Source organism: Neodiprion pinetum, chromosome 7 (genome assembly GCF_021155775.2).
Source record: "Neodiprion pinetum isolate iyNeoPine1 chromosome 7, iyNeoPine1.2, whole genome shotgun sequence".
Lineage (NCBI taxonomy): Eukaryota > Metazoa > Arthropoda > Insecta > Hymenoptera > Diprionidae > Neodiprion > Neodiprion pinetum.
In genome coordinates this window covers 22,963,850-22,982,655 of record NC_060238.1, presented here as the reverse complement: position 1 = coordinate 22,982,655, position 18,806 = coordinate 22,963,850, and the positions used below count along the sequence as shown (strand labels likewise).

General features: G+C 38.9%; 1 protein-coding gene across 2 annotated transcripts; it reads right to left on the bottom strand.

Moving 5' to 3' along the window:
• Positions 1–3,097: 3,097 nt before the first annotated feature.
• On the bottom strand, positions 3,098–11,452 carry LOC124223244 (pro-resilin-like). Of its 2 annotated transcripts, none has more exons than XM_046635027.2 (4): positions 11,308–11,452; positions 7,618–7,824; positions 4,030–4,381; positions 3,098–3,476 (listed from the first exon to the last, which is right to left on the bottom strand). In XM_046635027.2, exons 1-4 carry the CDS (start codon positions 11,326–11,328, stop codon positions 3,226–3,228), a joined length of 831 nt encoding a protein of 276 aa, XP_046490983.1. In that variant the 5' UTR covers positions 11,329–11,452; the 3' UTR covers positions 3,098–3,225. The 2 variants fall into 2 exon arrangements, with proteins under 2 accessions (XP_046490983.1, XP_046490984.1); XM_046635028.2 differs by having other exon boundaries at positions 4,045–4,381.
• Between the last annotated feature and the right edge of the window lie 7,354 nt (positions 11,453–18,806).

The window sequence follows — 18,806 nt, the reverse complement described above, 5'->3', positions numbered from 1 at the left end:
CGGTGTTTAGATCGTTAATTTTTCTTTCTGCAACGGAAACCGATCACCTCGCCACCTTTGAGAGGTCAATCATTGATCAGTTTGTGTCTGGGCACACTCGATTTCAGAATTGCAGAATATCGAGAGACTTCACCGAGTTTTCATCATAATTTCATCAGATTTCCACTCTCTTGTTGTTTCAAAGAATTTAGGAAATTCACCAGATCTTACGGAGTTTTCCAATATATTACAACATTTTATACGATGTCAGAGGGTTTCAAACGATTTCACGAAACGAACAGCAAGAATTTCTTGTGATTTCATAGATTCCGAACGATTTCAATAACTGTCATCAGATAGCGAGAGAGGTGTACACGGTGGATTTCAAGGGTGGTTGATCGTCTGTTTCCAAACGATGAAAACCGGCCGATTGTTACGTATCCTAGACGCGATATACGTAGCCTCATAGTACGCATTGCGTAATTTGCATACACATTACACGTTATACACCGCCGCTCGGCGTTAATCTCTTTTCACTTTCTCTTCAATTTTTTATATCCTTTGTCTGGCTCATCACGGTCCTTTTTCCCTGCGTCCGCACCGGCCGTCTATAATCGATGCGTATCTCTGTACGCTGTGTCGGGTGATCGGCAATAGTTTCCATGAATCGCGAATCGACTCTAAAAGTTTATGAAAATCCCCTCGTTTTTTCTTCAAGAACTTAAACTTGGCGAAAAGGAGAATCTCCCGCCCAGATTTCACTTCGAAGTGGATCAATTTCCAGAATTTGACGCACATACTCGGCTATCCTCGATTTTCATTGAATATACAGAAAGAGGAAAACATTGGTAAAAGAAGCAGAGTTTTTATTCCGGGAAAACCGAGTCAGGATTCGGAAATTAACCCGCATCAAGCCAATTGGGCAGAAGAGGCGGAAGCCCGAGGGTTTATACTCCATTAATTAACAAATTGCCAAACAGTAAGCCGAGGTATATATATATAACCTACATGCGAGTCAGAACTCCTATTCCACTTTAATTACAGCCCCGAGAGTTACGCGTACATTGGCATATATGTAAAGCACGTACACTATACACGTACGTTAAACCGTGTGTGTTGCTGAAAATGATACGATCTCTAATTGAATTTGCGATGTATTACAGAGAAACACACGCTTATAACACTCGCTCTTCAATATACGTGACAATGAAGAGGTGGGTTGGGCATTTCTCGAGATGCAGCTCAAACGGTTGCATCATGTGAACTGCACTCGTGTATAATACCTACTCGTCTTGATACTACAATAAGTTGCAATTGCCACGTTGCGCAGGAACATTATCCCAGAGAGAAATTTACAGTCTTGCTCACTCTGCGATCGCTAATTATTTACATTTCTGCCGTAACTAAGAAAAATCGATTTTCAGTTACAAATTGAAAAATGCCTTTCTAGCTCTGACCAAAAAATCTAGCGTGCGTTATTCATATTCTTTTCGATTATCGTCGCTCGAACTAAATCTTCTCACAACTGTCATCATAATTTTTCATATTGGTGTAACAATCCATTAACGTTAAGGCTCGATTTAACTGAAAAAATCCTGTAAAATAGTTACTTGAATTTTCTGGTGAATATAATAAACGAGTTTTTTCTTATACAGTGTATAATTTTTTGCTTCGATTTGATCGTTGATCTTCTTTTTGCCGTGAGCTTTTCTTCCTCCTTATTTCACGTGTACAAAGTATTCTCCAATTTTTTTTCCCTTTTTTTTTTTTTTTTTTTTTCAGACTTCCGCAATTTTCGAGCCGGATATCCTCCTCCCCTCCCCCCCCCCTTTTTTTCTCTTTCCTCGTTTCCCTCGCCCGAAAGATGCTCGCAGCCGTTCCAACTGCTTCTGAACTTATTTCGTACCCAGATTCGGTCTGGCAAGAATTCCCGGTTGAGTGCACTAACAATTTGCAAACAGAAGTTTGCTCCGCGTAAACATTCTGCAGACCAACTCAGTTGTGAATTTGTTTCACTGTGCCAACAGCTTGTCTAGTTTAGTCTCTGTGTGATTCAATCCGTTTGACGATTTTTTATCCAATCGTTGTATGATTCTACAAATATGTGAAATACAACGAACGAAATATAATTAATATTATGATACAACTGTAAGAAAGATTTCATGTCTAAAAACAGAGCAGGTTAAAATCGTTAATAAAAATGATCGTTGCAACAATTGCAACAACGCATAGCTTGTCTATACTAAATCTTTCAAGTATCCATTTTTTTTTTTTTTTTATTCTCCAATTACGAGGCGACAAAATTAATTCTCTTATGTTGAAAAAAAGACGAGGTATAAAAATATATCGGAAGCCTCGAACGAGTCAAATACATTTTCTCAAGTGTATTGGAATTCGTTAATTTTTCTTCGAGTTCAACGTTTTTGGTTCTACAGTCGTAAATAATAGCGACAGGCGAACTGATGACGATAAATTGAAAGTGAAAAAAGAGAAAAGTTAAATTCTCATGGAACTTTTGCCGGTTTCGTTTAATATCACGTCTTTGTTTGAAACAAAGACAATGTAGGTAAACACGCTAATTATTTTAGTCGTATAATTCATCTACATATATACAATATATTATGTATTTCAATGTAGAAGAATTAATTCTTCTCTTGAAAGTAATAAACGCTTTCGGTCTATTCATACTTTCCCCTATGTTGCACGACGATAGATATTTATATATCTTATACAGTGAAATGGAAGATCGAGGGAAAAAAATGGCACAATAAAATGCACAGACTCACTAGTGAAACATTAAAAGTAATCGGCGTTATACCCACGCGTGCGTTGCGTATCAAGGATTACGAGATCATCGCGTGGGAATGTATTATATATCTCGTTTCTGTTACATTCGCGTATAACGTACGAGTGTAAGAATCCTAGGCCTTTAATTGCTGAGTAATTAATTAACGAAAGTCGAGACGTTGAAACTGAGGTGAATCCCGCCGTTCAACCTCCGCCGCATTGTTTCTTCTTATCGTTTTTTCTCTCTCTTTTTTTTTCTCAATCCTTTTACGTGTTTTTTTTTTTACAAATTTTATTACAAAAAAATGGATACAAAAAAATTACACCTGAAAAAAAAAAAACAAACAAGAAACGGTATACAGGTACGTATTTTAATCCCACCGTTAAATTGATCGATAAATATATTTTTTTTTTTCTCCACTTAATTTGTTAAACGGTTTTTACATTCGTTGTATTCCGTCAGTGAAACGCTGGCGTTCCGTATGATGAGACCGGGGATTTCGAACCGAAATTATTATTAGCGTTGCTCGAATATCCCGCGTTATAGTTGTAACCGCCGTTCAAACTGTTTCCATCGTAGTTATTGTCGTTGTAATTGTTGTTGTGACCGTTGGCGTAATTGTTGTTGACACCGCTGACACCAACGCCTGTGTTATAATTCCCGTTGCTGCCGTGATAATTGTTGTTCCCGTTGTATGCTCCGTTGTTACCTAAAATTTGTACACCACTCAATGAATCACGACTCGGAAGACAATATTTCAAACAATAATAAATGAAAAGTATTTCAAATCATTGCAATCCCAAACGATCAAACTGATAGCTCTCATGAAAAAAAAAAGGTTATTTTCTAAAATCGGTATCTGAAACTGCGATGATTAAAACTTTCCTGTCCGTCCAGTTATTTTTATTTTTTTTTCCCACTAAATCAAATCCAAAATCACTGCCATAACGTCATTTCGTATTTTCCACAACCTACGTCTCGCGACTAAAAAATATTGGAGACCTGAACCAATGATCAAAGTGTATTCGCAACTTTTCCATAAATTTTGAATTTCGTTTAGAATCTTGCATTTACAAACATCAGCCTGTTAAAATAACGATTTTAAGCTGACAATGAAATCGTCAGGTGAAAATATGACCGTCCCAGTGACTTTGTATAAATAGATTCGCTTTAAGCGTCACAGAACCTGACACCGCTTTTGCTGCCATTGATTTTTAACTACAACGAAAGCTCAGCTTCTTCTTCAAAGAAATTTCAATCACCTCCGTTGTAATTACCAGCTCCGTTGTATCCGGTATCGAGACTATTCGCGCTCAGATCGTTGTATCCGTTGTTGTTGTTGTAGTTGTTGTTGTTGTTGTTGTAGTTGTTGTTGTTGTTGTTGTTGTTATTGTTGTTGTACTGATCGGGATACGAGGCGACACCCTCGTACCTTACATCAGCGTGAAATCCCGTTCTCCAATCAGCCGTGTAAGTTACGATCTGAGTACGCCCGTCCGGAAGTTGGACTCGATATTCACCCCGCACCGTTTCACCGTCGCTGGTCTCACGACGTCCGAAATCATTTCCGGAAGCCGCGTCCTTCACCGCGTAACCAAACTCGTACGATTTCGGCTGAGGATTTAAAGTAGAAATAAAAAATAAAAAAAAAAAAAAAAAATAAAATAAAAAACCCAAAAACATTACATCAGAGACGACGATAGAATCATCGATATTGTAATGAATCGTCGACGTGTATCTCAAAGCTTTGTTTGTATGAAATAAATTTATTTCTATTTTTCCTCTTATTTTACAGACATGCGTCTGAACGTTGTAAGATTGAAGTTTGGATAACGAACAGACGGTAGGTTAAATAATGGGGAAAAACAATTAAAATAACAAAATAAGTGACTGAAATTAGCGAAGTGGAAAATTGCTTCAAGGCCTCATAAATCAGTTTTAGATCTTTCTCGCTCGCATGATAATAAATTTATTGATAAACGTCTGGTAGTTATGTTTGTAGGAATAAATTCTTCAGCCGCTCGTACCGAATGTAAAGGAGAACGAGAGGATCGGGTAGTCAGTTTATATTCACACGTATAAAATATGTAGCTCGGAACGAGGCTTCTGAACTGTGTAATAGCGATACTATGAATATGGAGAGCTACTCGAGGATCTTGTAATAGCTGATTATTATACGTATATAGCCGTGGCTGGAAGTAAGTCGGATTTCTCAATCGTCGTCCTCCGCCTTTTGTTAAGCCGTTGCATTTCGCGTTTTGTTACCAATGACGAAAGAAAATGCATGGATGAATTGTAAGCGAATTGAAAAAAAGAATCGACAGTTTTTAATTTGTCTCGCGTTCGTTTTGTCAATTTTTCAATTCTTCCCCATTCCTTTCGCTTAAACAATTAGCGTCAGAGTCGAGCTGCAGCGAGAAAATTTCGTCATTCAAGCTTCTGTAATGCAGCTTTTACTCCGAGTTGTAGTTATTAATTTTTCTTTCCCCCGTTACTCCCTCGGGTTTTTATGCCGTTACCACTTTCTATACCGGAGGGTAGTTTGTGTTGCAATATTGAAGAACAAAAGAAACCCTTTTTATGCCTGAAAAACTTTAGATCTTGAAATTGATTGGGGAGGAAAGTTTTTCTCTATTATTCCAGCAAAGTAATTTCTCGTTTAATACACCATCTTTTCTCATCTTGAATACCTCAAAGCAGTTTTTTTCACTAATTGAATTCAGAGTACTGAGGCTTCACGTTTCAAAGAAAAACTCTACGATCACAAGAATTTTCTTCCTCACTCCGAGGAATTTATTAAATTAAGAAATAAACAAAAAAAAAAAAAAACATTTCCCATCACGAGACAGCTAAAAACACAATGAAAATTTTTGTTACCTCTAAAATTACGACCTTTGAATCAATTCCTTCGTTTTTGCGGTGTAATCAAAGGTATACCAAAAAAGTGAACCATCAGCCTATTTTTCTTTTTTTTCTTTCTTTTTTGACACTCAAGGACAACGCGTCTAAACTTTTCCTTTAAAGATTTACTTCAATCTTTCATCCGAAGTATAAAAAAGATGTAACAAGAATAAGAAAGAAAAAGAGAATGGTATGCGTTATACATGAGAGAGGGAGAGAGTGAGAAATAATTTTTAAAACGTAAAGAATAAAAGCGAGTAAAAATTTCACGGGCAAAACTGGATCGGATAAGGCGAGAGGCTTGACCTGAACATTAACCAGGAACACGATCCCGACTTAAATCTCTTCGACGCAATAACGACGCGACGTTCCCGATTCGCTTCCAACGTGCACAAAGAAGTAAAGAGAGGGACTTACTTTTCGCAATTTAGAGACACACACATATAAGAGAGGTATCCGCAGTATTGTGGAAGCCGGCGGCGGGGACCATAAAATGGTTTATCTGTGGTCGTCGGGTCGGGTCGGCAGGTTCGCATGGTTTACAACACCGGGACACCATGCCGAGAGCATTAGACGCGCGACAAACATTTATCGTCTATATACGCGACTCGGCGGGTCGCTACAATCGCTACGGTGAATCTAAATGCTCCCATTATGCAAGAATCCACTTTGCTGCACTTGCATGCGCCCCCCGACGTATGCGAGCAAACCACCCCCAACCTACCCTCTCGTCCTACCCTTCGCGATTCCTATCGCACCACTTTTTGCGGAAGTTTCTACTATGCTCAAAGTATGCAATCTCGGTAGACTGAATTCCTCATCCTCGTCGTGTCTCTTTTTTTTTTTTTTTATCCATTAATTGGACCTCCCGAACAGTTTTAGGAGATTGCAGGTTAATGACAAGAATCGATAACTCTTAGCAATTCGATTTACGAGATAGTTGTAATCAATTTTTGTTAAAATTCAAGTCTGCAATCTCTGTAGACTGAATTCCTCATCCTCACCGTATTTTATCCCTTAATTAGACCTCTCGAACGATTTTAAGAGATTTAAGAGATTGCAGGTTCATAAAGAAACGGTAATTTTTAGCAATTCTATTCACGAGATAGTCGTGATGAAATTATTATACTCGCAAGCCGTGAAAATCTCTTTGGATTTGCATAAATAGGGGAAAGTGCGGTTAGAAAAAATGTTTTTTAGCATTGTGTTTTTGTGAATTTTTAGAAACTGAATAGTTTTTTTTTTTTCCACTTTTTTGAATAAAATAAGTCATCGTAGGGTGAAATCGATGAATCTACTCTTTCTTTTTAAATATTTTCAAACGATTTAAAATAAGGCCGCTGAGATTTCGTTTATAATAATTCCAGCATGTTTTTTCTACGTATTTTTTTTTTTTTTTGATAAAGATCTTTGTAGCTTAAGAATATAATAATTTTATAGTAAATATACCGTGATGAAATTTATTGAAAGTATTGATTATAGTTCGATTTGAAATTTACCGGAAAATTGTTTTCATTCCAAAAATCAATTCAATGACGCTTGAAAACTACGTGTTGCAAGTATTTCTTTTTAGAAATTTCTTAGAAGAAGAGAAAAAAAATCGAATCGTTCAATACTGGGGATTCTAAAAAAACAGGTGATTCAAAATGCGGTACGGTTAGAAACATGTTCAATCTAAAAACTCAGAATTCGTACTGTGAGAAAAATCGAAAATTTCGATATCAGAAATTCTAAACTACAAAATTGCTAATTGATACAACCAAGACTCTTTAAGTGCAATTTTTTCCACAATTCTACTCTCACACCCCAAAGTTGAAAAGTTTCCCAATCAATGACCCGAAATTACTGAAAAATTGCACAAAACAGTTTGAATTTCCGTATCGTAAATTATTCCCAAATTCTTCTCATCTCAAATTGTACTTTCAAGGTGATGGATTCCCAAATTTCACCTGACTGTCGATGAAATCCTGGTGGGCGTCGTGTCCTCCTCCATTTAACGGAGCCCCGTAGCTGTTCGTCACGGTTCCCGCACCCCCATGACCACCACCAACCCCGTGGCTGCCTTGACCATCAAAATTTCCCGGCACACCGTACTGGCTGCTTACGGGCGGCTCGCAAAACGCCAAACCCATCCCCAAGGCCAGGGTCAGAATAACCTGCGGAATAAAATCGATATCAATTATGGCGGCTGCTATCCTTGTATAAAATGGAACGGTTATTCCATAAGAATTAATCAACGGTCACTCAATATTTGACAGCTGTAATTGTTCGGTGAAATCGGTTGATTTTATTCATTCAAGAGTGGTTAGTCATCAGTTTATAGCGGTTATATTTCAACTTTTACACGATTACGACAAGTTAACGAAAGTTAAATTGATTCATTTTCCACGAAAAAATTCTATTCGAACGTGTCAAGGAGGCTTATTGAAACCCTATTTTCACACTATGATTATTCTCCAATAGACACTTTGAGCCGTAGTCGTAATTTGAAGATTATCGTGTTTTGTTGGGTAATTTTTAGTTTCCAGTAATGAAAATTTATCCGCATCGACGATTTTCATTTCGTTGTATCACTTGCGTCGATGTTTGTAACCGCAGTAGCTAATCGATATCGTGTGCAGGTACTAAACAATTTTAACGATGCACGTAAATCGTGCACTGTTTTATCATTTTATGTTTTCGGTCGAAATTGCAAAACGTCAAGTTTCACCGACGAACGAGATTAACCCAAGTCAAGACAGACGTATTCGTTGTACCGAGTTTATCGCTTCACGTTCAGTTCTCGTTGTTAGGAAGCTCGCGTTTGCTATCGGACAGATTAAAATTAACGCTGTGACAATATCGCTGTTGTGTGATTTTGTGCAACGGCTACAGACATCGCGATTCAAGCCTGTCTCTCCTTCAGCTTACGGATGAGTGACACTGAAACTAGTTGACGAACTGCAGGCTGATTCCCTAATGCGTACGATAATATCGTCTGTGTACCGATCCGCGCAAAGCTTGAAACGAAAATACGTGAAGTTCGATATTCACCGAAATCGGCTCCCGAGTTTGAAGGGAACCGTTTGAACGAGTTGAGGAATTTTGCCACACAGCTGCAAGAATAATAAAATTGATATCTAAAAAATGGAAAGAAAAAATTTATACAACAGTTCCATCAAACACTACGCACTTAATTTCGAATGCACCAACAAATTATACTTCAAAGTTTATATACTGTTATTATTATATCATTTTCTGTTTGCAATTTTTTTTTTTATTTTCAACCAAACCAACACACACAAGAGTCTAGTACTTATATCGCAAAGCGTCTTACAATTAGTACAATGCAATGTATATTATATTTAATTCCTAAGTATCGTACGTCATTTATGTGATTTGGTTTTGACGCAATAAAATGGAGGACAAAAATTGGACTCTAGCATTTTTTCCCCACCAATTAATTCCGATCTTAATCATGGAGAGAAGCAGTTGCCCACACTGTTAAAAATGATTGTGAACTTACTACACATTTACCGTACAAAAGTTGTGTAAGTTTACAAATTCAGTGCAGCATCGTAAATTGCTATGCATTTTTTTGAAATTTAAAATGAAAATTATTGATTTTACTAAAATTAATAGGAAAAAGACAAAAAAGTAATTTAATTTGACAAAATTTTTTATTAAAATTTTTGTGTTCGTAAATTGAACACACAGTAAATGTATGGTGAATCCACTGTTCCGTATCCGAATAAAACTTCTAATACAGTGTAAGAAGTTCCATAGAGAAAATTTCAACAGTGCAGTCTGTAACGATTTTTATTTTAATTTTTTTTTTCATTTTCAAATCGACGACGAATCGATCGCTTAACCAACACGTTAATTACAGCTGAGCCGGCTGGCTGAGCTGCATTAAATTGACCGATTGTGAATAGCTAAGCTCTGGGCGAGGTCGTGCGCACAATTATCCGATCCGGGTATAAGGCATATGGCACACGCTGGTGATCGAGGTCGGCGGTTTGTGCAGGTGCAGATTCTGCCGGCTGCATAATCCCTACAACGGTTTCGACGTGTATCCCTAATTACCTATTACAAAGTCCATAATAATCTGAGGGATTTCGTATATCGTACGCGGGGTACAATTGCCTCGGTCTATCTATGCCTAGGCTCAATGTTTCGTGCCACGGTCCGCCGAAGGAAACCCCGAGCTTCCACCTCGTAACTCCTGCTAAGCCTCTCCGTTATTCCACCCACGATTCGTCATCGATCTGGAATCTCCGATTCCAGCAACGCCCTGGCGCTATACGCCGTCTTGTTAAAGGGCGCGATGCGTGGGCGGCGGGTTTAACGTTCCGAATTTGAAAGTTTCGAAATCGGCTAATTCCGAATTATTTTGCGGGAAAGCTTGAAGCGAAGAAATCGAACTTTGACGAAACGACAACAAAGTTTCGAACGGCCGGAAACACGCTGATTCAATGTTCCGAAACGCATGATTCCGAGAATTTTAGTTACGATTGAGCAAAGTTTCGAAAAGTAAAGTTCCGATAGAGCGGTGATCCGAATAATAAAGTTTCGATCGAGTGAAATTCCGAAAGTTAAGATTACTTAAGATGTTTGTAAAAAATGAGAGAAAAAAAAAAAAAACAAAACAAAAATCAGAATGATCAGGATTTTGAGCTCAGAAATATCGAAAATCAAAAACAAAGAAAAATCAAAGTGATGAAATTTCACCGAGCCAGAAATTCACGGAACTGAAAATCTTGGATCATTCTCAATTACGTTGTTACAGATTTAAAAATTTTCTCATTTTTGCACTCTTGGAACTTTTCAAATTCTGAATTCTTAATTCAGACCATGAAACTCGATATTTATATTGCAATTAAGACGCTTTCAAGGAGAAAATTGCGTAACGATTTTTAACGATTATTATTATTGGTAGTTTTTAAAATTTCACCCAATCACTTAAAACCGATATGTTTCCCTAATGAAAATGATCAGTATAAGTTGCGTCGAATTGAGAGACGTTTGTCTTTGACGGAGAAATTTTATGTCTGGACGAACGAAAAATACTGTTTCGAAGTTACGTTAAGAAAAAAGTTAACAGGCATGAATTTTCTTGTCCGGTCAAGCTGAGAAAAAATGTGTCAGATCAATCGAATTTCATTAATGAGATATTCAACCGCTCCTTTGACGTTAAAGAAAAAAAAATAAAATAAGAACAAGTACGGCATAAACATGTTTCTAGTTATTTTGATCGCACTCAGCAGAAAAAGTGTTGTTACAAATTTTTTCAGCAAATATCAGATTCTATGGTTCAAAATAATTTTTACAGATCCGAATTGATCAAGATTGCCATAAATCAGTCCAAAAGTCATAATTTGGGATAGGAATATAATAACGATATTATCACTTCACACTCTATCACAAGTTTTTCCAAACTGCATAAGACGTAAAAAATATTTTTCGGGACTAATCGAGAAACGGTTTTTTTATTTCGCCACGTGTATATCGCGTCACAACGAGTGTTTGTGTTTGCGGATAGTTGAAAAAATTCCGTTCTATATTCACTCAAAAAATCACACAAAAAAAAAAAAAAACAAAAAAAAAAAAAAAACACCCTCCGACAATGAATCGCCTTAATTCAGCAACGTGTTAATTACCTGACGCACAGTTCTTTCCATAATCTCAAAGTATAACGCTCAGATTTGAGAAAATATATATATATATATATATATATATATATGTATTTTTATTTTTTTTTTCTCAAACCAAAATCTAATCCGCGATAAGATAGATACAAGAGCAAAATGTCGAATGTGCCGTACAAAAAACTTCCCAGAGTATATATACTCTCAGACAGGGCTGATTCCCTGCGTCTTCCTCCTCGCGCTTTTGCGGCCCAAGAGGGGCCCAGGGGCCCGTTGTGGGGCCCGCGTAGTGGGGGAAATTCGAGGCTCCAGTTCGCACGGAGAGCGTCGCGCGGAAAAGTCTATCTTTATTTCCCATTGTTCGTCGGTGGATTTTGGAGGAAACGGGCAGAGAAAGCTGTTTCGTAGATATGTACAATCCATGCACGTGTAACCGTGTGTGTGTGTGTGTGTGTTTATATACGCTTGTCCGCATGGTTGAAGCCTGTTTATTGTTACATCATGGTATGGCTTTGCAGGCGCATAATGCGATGCGTGGGAGAATCACGGCTGAACTATCCTATGAACATTAGAGAAAGACAAGGAGAGGGGAAGAGAGAGAGAGAGAGGGAAAAACCCGAGTCCTACTCGTTTTATACCGCAACAGCCGTAGCCGGTGAATTATTTATATTACAATATACCGCACACCTACCCATCTTGGTATATGTTCATATAAGAAGATGCGTGCGAGTTACGCGCTAATTCTAGGATAATTACCAATTAATTTCACCGGGATCTAACTTCTGCAGAATCCGCTCTCTCCCTTCCTCAAAATATTGCGAAATTCGTATACCCACGTTATGTTATACACCGTTAGGTCTGGCTTTTTCTCTTTCTCTCTCCCACGGATCCTGCAGACGCAGCTCCGGGTCTCACATCCAGTGTATATGAACCACCACCACTTTTTTTTTTCAATCTTCCTTTCCTTTACGAAAAACCGATTTTCGTACGTAATGAGAGAAATTCAAAAAACTTTTACGAAAGCTCGGTTACCCGATCGTTGATTAATTGCCGGAATTTTTTACCAAGATACTCAATTTTCATCAAGGTTTGAACTGAGACTGAATTGGACTGATTCCAATTTTCAAGGTCTGTTACTCTTTAATCCGAATGAAGGCCGTTTTTCTCCGAACGTTTTAATTTCGCATGAAAATAAACGAGGCTAGTTAACAATTCTGTCGGGAGGGCCAGAATTTTTTCTTCAAAGATTGGCAAGGCTCGAAAATGAAGTAACGAAAGCTCAAAACTTACCCTTTTTCCAAAAATTGTATATTTCTTGAAGTAGTGACGAAATGGTGACTCACACCGTATTTCCAGACCATTATTTAAATTTGACCCGGATCGTCCTCGACTCGCAAGTTAATTTAAGCGATGGTCGATTACTCAGAAAGTAAAACAGCGGTGAAAAAGAGAGAGAGAGAGAGAGAGAGAGAGAGAAAAAATGGTTTTTGTTCGGAGCATATGGCTCGCTGCGAGCGCGGATTCTTGCCCAATTATTCCTTAGAGGGCAAAAAGTGTCAAGGCTGATGGAGACAAAAAATGACTCGAGACGCCCCCGCGATTGCTTGATCGCGTATCTTGATCCCGGTCGACTCGAGTCGATTCAAATCTGTGCTGCGAATTCGCGCATTCAGTCCTTCAAACCGCTGTGTACGGTGATAACTGCACCGTGGCTTGACCTGGACGTTAATTACGGTTTCATGGCTCGCGCTAATTAATTGCAATTAGAGCTCGAGGAGGTCCGGAGCCAAAGTTTGCCACACAAACGCGCGTTTTGAACAGGTATCCAAAGCCTGTCGATCCCACCGCTGACACCATTCACCCTGTCCGGTTACTCCGCTTGCGAAACTGCTTCGTTGGCCTTTCAGCGAGCCGCAAATTCGCCTAATCGTCATCCGTCAGGACCGGCAAGCCTCGCACATCCCGTCGAATCACTCTCTCCGTGAAAACACCCTCCCAGAATCGAATACCCCTTGCGAAAAATCGGGGGATTTTGAATATCAAAATTGGCGCAACACCGGATGACTTCCCGAAGAATTCCTCTTCAGGAATTCGCTTTCACCAACTTTTAACAAAGGCTGAGCAATTGCGTTCCGAACACCTTTGTTCGCTGAATTAGATTTTTATCGCAAAACACGGACCTTCCGTTTACCCAAGCCACGTGCCCTGCGGGTGTCGAAGTAACGAGCGGAGAAATTTTTATACGCTATAGCTGATTGAGGCAGCGGAATGATTTCGCACAGAGCTTGCGAATATCGCCCTGCAAAACTCGCTGAACAAAATCGAAGATTAACTTGGCACAAAACGAGTCTATTCATCCTGATTGTACGCGGTATATTTTGCTAGCGCAGAGCGAAACGGATTTCGCACAGCAAAGGGACCGGTCGACTGATAACCGGATTCTGACTCGGGTAGCGGAAATTTTGGCTGGTCAACCCCGATGACCAAATGCTATTGCACCGATTGTTGACCGACCTGTGTATACTCAGGCCACGCATTGTTTCAGGCTAATCTGGCGTGCATGCCTGTTATGCTCGTATCTCTACGCGTATGCTGCTCAAGCGACAGTTTGATATACGGAGACCGGCCGGCGCTAATTAACGCCAGGATTTCAGGAATTGCCAAATACATTCTACCCGCATTCCGCCGAGTCACTTCAACCTTGACGTATTCCAAAAATATCGCTCAGAGAACTATCTTTGGTAATAAAAATAAAATTTCAGACCATCTTGCACTGAAATAGAAGAATATGACGCGACGAAAAATCACCGTTTCTGCAATTTCTCACAGCTGAGAGTTGTGATTAATAATTGTCTTTCAACGACTCGTAGCGACCGTTTTTTCTTTTTCTTTTTTCACTTTGCCATCATTTCACACTCGGATAATCATCTCGATGAAATATTGTTCTCACTAATTCAATGTCACTGGTTTAATTGGTTAAACTGATTTAAAAAAAAAAAAATTTTTGCTGCATTTCGAACCAAATTCACCGCCATTGCGTTACGATTCATTCGCAGAAATGTGCTTTTTTAATTTTCTTTCTCGTCAAGTTTTCGGTTCATTCTTCAGACTCGAAGCCTAATTAGTATCAACATCATTTGTTCCAATTTTAATATCGACGGTAAGGTAATCAAGCCCGATTGAATTAGACACGATTGTCGTGACCTCTGAACTAATCTGTTGTCAGCCATTCATCTTCGGTCAGTTCGACGGATAAATTGAAAACGTGGGAGATTTTAATAACCTTCGATCTTGTGGCTATTAAGGACGTTGTCCTTTAGTTGAATAGAAAATATTTCAAGTCGTTAATTGGTTGGATTACACAATTCGTTTACGATTTTGGATCTCTTTTGCAAAGCATTTCCTACACAAAATACGTTTAAGTCCGATGTGGGGGGATTCTGATCGCGTTGAGAAACCGTACTAATTTTTATCTCCAGATAAATCCCTAAAAATAGCCGCTTTCTCGATTGCGGCATTGTAATAGCTGGATCGTCGTGCTCTCGAGTTTCCGCTCTGAACGCATAGAGCCAAACCGTGTTTGAGTGTGTTCAACTAACGCACTTAACCACTCTACGCTCTTGTGTGAGTATAAAACATAACTATTACGCGGGAGAACGCCGCGGGTAATTAACCGACTTTCGTACACGTAATAAATTAACTCGTTCAAGCCAACCCGGAACCATCTTCTTCACACCTCGAAAAGTTCTGCGTGGTGCTGAAACGGTGGGAGGGAAAATCGCGGTTTGTATACAACTCAATTTAATCCCTTTGTAAAGTGCGAAAATTTATGAGTAACGGAAGAAAAAAAAAACCAAAAAAAAAAAAAAAAATCTTGCCGATTGTAGGAATTTTTTGATATTCAATATTTTCGGTTCAATCGGAATTTAACGGCAATGAATTTCGTCCTAGATACCGAATATAACTGAAATCGGTACCCATTAAATTTAAAGTGATCGGTAAGATTTTGGAATGTGATGCGATAAAATGACGATCGGCGAATTGAAAATTTCGATTTTTTAGTCGAGGAAATCAACGCCGAAGAAGCGTCGATAATATGAAAATCTCGTTTTATTCTCTTCTTAATCAGTGTAACGATTTCTTGAAATCGGTATCGACGCCAAGTACCGATATATTATGTTATTCTGCAGTAAACAATCCCGTTTTATTATGAAAAATATTAAACACGATACAGGTCAATAAAACTAGTGAAAAACAACTTCTTGCCGATTTTTGAAGTTTTTGAAACAAGTTCGGTGAATTCTTCTTCGAGAGACACGAGTACTCGTCTTTTCGGGTCCCCTGGAAACCGTAACGTGGTGACATTTATATCCGTTGATTCCGAATACCTCGCGTGACGATAATCTATTATCAATTCGGTTCTTCTCCGCCGGGAAACCCGCGAATCTATTTTCATTATCGATACCCAATCCCAGTCACTCGCCCATGTGTGACAAAGGCCAGACTCTGTCCCTCGAAATTTCGACCTCGCGTTTTACTCCCGTTCGCGATTACAATCGTAACGAAAAGAGAAAATTTTGAAAAACAAACACACTCTTTCATAAAATTTGTCAAGCTTTGCAGGATGAAAATTGGTTTTTACCCTGAATTTCGGTAAAACGATTCCACAGATTCTTCTAAAATTGAACTGCAACCGTTTTTTGAACGTCGATTTGAAATTTTTATTCGAATGTAAAACTTCCGCGATAAGGTTTCTGTCTCACTGAAAAAACTATAACTTCAATCCATTCGAGTGAACGCAAAGAAAAAAAGATAAAACATATTTTTCGATACTGATTAAATTTCTCCAAATTACTAGAAACGTGACGCTTCGCTATTGTTAAACATTCAATTGACCTACCTTTACATCGAATCAGGAAGCGGAACAGTCGCGGCGATGACAAATTAGTGAACGAGAGGTATCGCAACAATCCACGTTGAGGGCATCGACGTTGACGAGCAGAGATAGCTGAAATTTGTTGATTGCGTGGCAGTCGGCTGTCAGTTGTCTATTTTCGTATAGCGACGAGTCAAAGAGGGCTGTCCATTAATGCGTGGATTCGTTCAGGTAACGTGTCCTACCTATCCACATGCATTCGAACCCAGCGGGGTAAGAACGGGACCTCGAAGCACAAACGGGACATGAAACAGGCACCGGAAGCCATCGTTCACTTGGAGTTTATAATACACGCACTGTAACGATTATTCAAACTAAAGTTCACGGAACAGTCTGCTTCCACTCTTTTATTGTTGGACAGAAATTATTCAAACGTCGAGGGGTCGCAGCTTTGGAAACATTTTTCATCCTTTCATGCTAATTTTCATCATCCTGCGAGGTGATGTGAGAAGGTATTGGCATATGATTAGTAGGGAATGTTGAGTGATAGATCGTTCGATCAGCTCTACGAATCTTAACTCTTGATTGAACCAGAGCTTTTTCGAATATCGATATCTCTTTTTAGATATCTGCGATTAACCAATCTCTCCTTCAACCCTGATTTTGTGTAAATGAGCTCTTTCAAACTCCACACATGCCACTATATTCGAACGAAATGACAAAAAATCAGTTGAACCAGACTCGTCCAAAAAAAGCTCAGTCATGAACTTCAAGATAGTCATTACCGTATAATATACTTACAAGGACTCGAGTCTTCCGTCAATTGTTTACATCGTCCGGATATATTTCGATGTCGCAACTTTGCAGCCCACTTGCGAGTCCTTGAAAGTGAAAAACTCTCGGTATTATTATTATTATTATTATTATTATTATTTTTTTTGGCGACACGATTTGGCTCGCGTTATTTTTTCTCTCCTCCCCTTTTGTTCGATACTTTTTCATTTCATCACTGTAATCACTCGTCTGTTTGTACAATTAACTGCTCTCCCAAACCTCGTGTTGCGAACTTTTTGCACAGCCCGAGGGTCAATGGGACCTCAAACTCCTCCCGTACCGCTTTGTTTGCGGTCCTGATAACGCAGTCGCGATTTCGAATTGATAAATATTTCGAGGAAATTCAATCTTTTTTCCTCTCACGTTTATATCATATGCAAACTCGGAGTAATACCCGGATTTTCCGAAATTGAAATCACACATCTCGTTCTTTTGTGACCCTCATATCATAGGTTCTACCTTTTTCTCATGCCGCGGTGTGTTTGCAATGTTTGTTTCTTCGCCGGAGGAAAAACAAGAACAAAAAAAAAAAATAAAAAAGTGAAGAAAAGAAACGGACGGAGCAAAGAAACGGAAAAAGAAAGAAATCGATGTGAGAAAAACCGTCGTCACAGAATTCAATCAACTGTATCCAAACACGTTCGCGGAAAGTGCAGTATGGGTTTACATTTCTGAGTGAAATTCTGCACCGCACAAAGTGACCAAAGTTTCGGGGAAAAACGATCACGTAGCTATTGATTCGGCAAGTTTTTTTTTTTTTTTTTTTTTTTTCCACTCTCCGTTTATTTTTTTCAACGCTTTGTTCGATTTATAGAATTCATTCGTTGAATTCGACACGTGCTTTCCAAACCACCTTTTCTTTGGGTAAGTATATTTCTTTCGTACAAGGAGCTCGATCTTTTTCGCGGTTTCGCGATTAATTCCCGACCCTCTCAAATACATGTATATTGTATAGATGAGCGCAGAGCGTATAAAAAAAAAAGGTAAAAAATAAAGAAAAAAACGAGCTATCGAAGAAACGAGGGAACCCGTTTGGGACCGGGAGACGTCTGCGCATGCAGGGGGGGATGAAAAATTCAGGTGAATCCAATCTTGATGAATTATTTCTTGCGTTGTTGAGCCGAATAACCGTCGGTCAGCGAGTCGAACTCGCGTTTCGATTCTATATCTCGACCACAGTTGGGAAAACCCGATTCCCATCGATGTTTAAATGATTAACGAAAAGGCCTTTCACGCTCCGCCATCGATTTCACTTTTCGAGGGCTGGTCGCATACTTGAGTCTCCCTCTATTTTTCCCTGTCTCATTTCGTTTTACCCATCACGTCAACTCGAGGCCATAATTAGGGTTAAATTACCCGCGGTTGAATATGTCGAGAATGTGAAAAAGTTTCTCGTACAGGCATTGTTACGAGGAAAGAGTTACACAGGCCAAGGAGTGAAAATAATTGATCCCTTGAGGGATGCCTCGATAAAATTTCACCACCGCGTTGACGGTAATTTTGCCTTTTTTGTTGAAACTCGAAACGAGGCGGACAAAATTCTATCATTCATTTTATTTTATGCAATATTATTTTCATTTCTTCTCCGAATTTCGTTGACGTTTTCGACTTTCTTCTTTCACCCTCTAAAGCGCAACGTCGTCTCGGCTCATGGGGCGTGTGAATTTAATTTTGAACAGAAAAATTTACGCCGCAATAACGGACGGGAAAACGTGCGAGGCCCTGGAATAACTACGAAAGTATGCGCGATACAGTTTAGCGTAAATAAAAGCTCCTAACAGGGTTAATTAACGCCACCCGG

Coding starts and splice junctions, on each gene's coding strand:
- LOC124223244 (XM_046635027.2), bottom strand. CDS start 11,328: ATGGAAAGAACTGTGCGTCAG. Junction 7,825..11,307: donor TGGAAAGAACTGTGCGTCAG/GTAATTAACACG, acceptor TTTATTCCGCAG/GTTATTCTGACCCTGGCCTT. Junction 3,477..4,029: donor AGCTGGTAATTACAACGGAG/GTGATTGAAATT, acceptor TACAAATTTTAG/GTAACAACGGAGCATACAAC.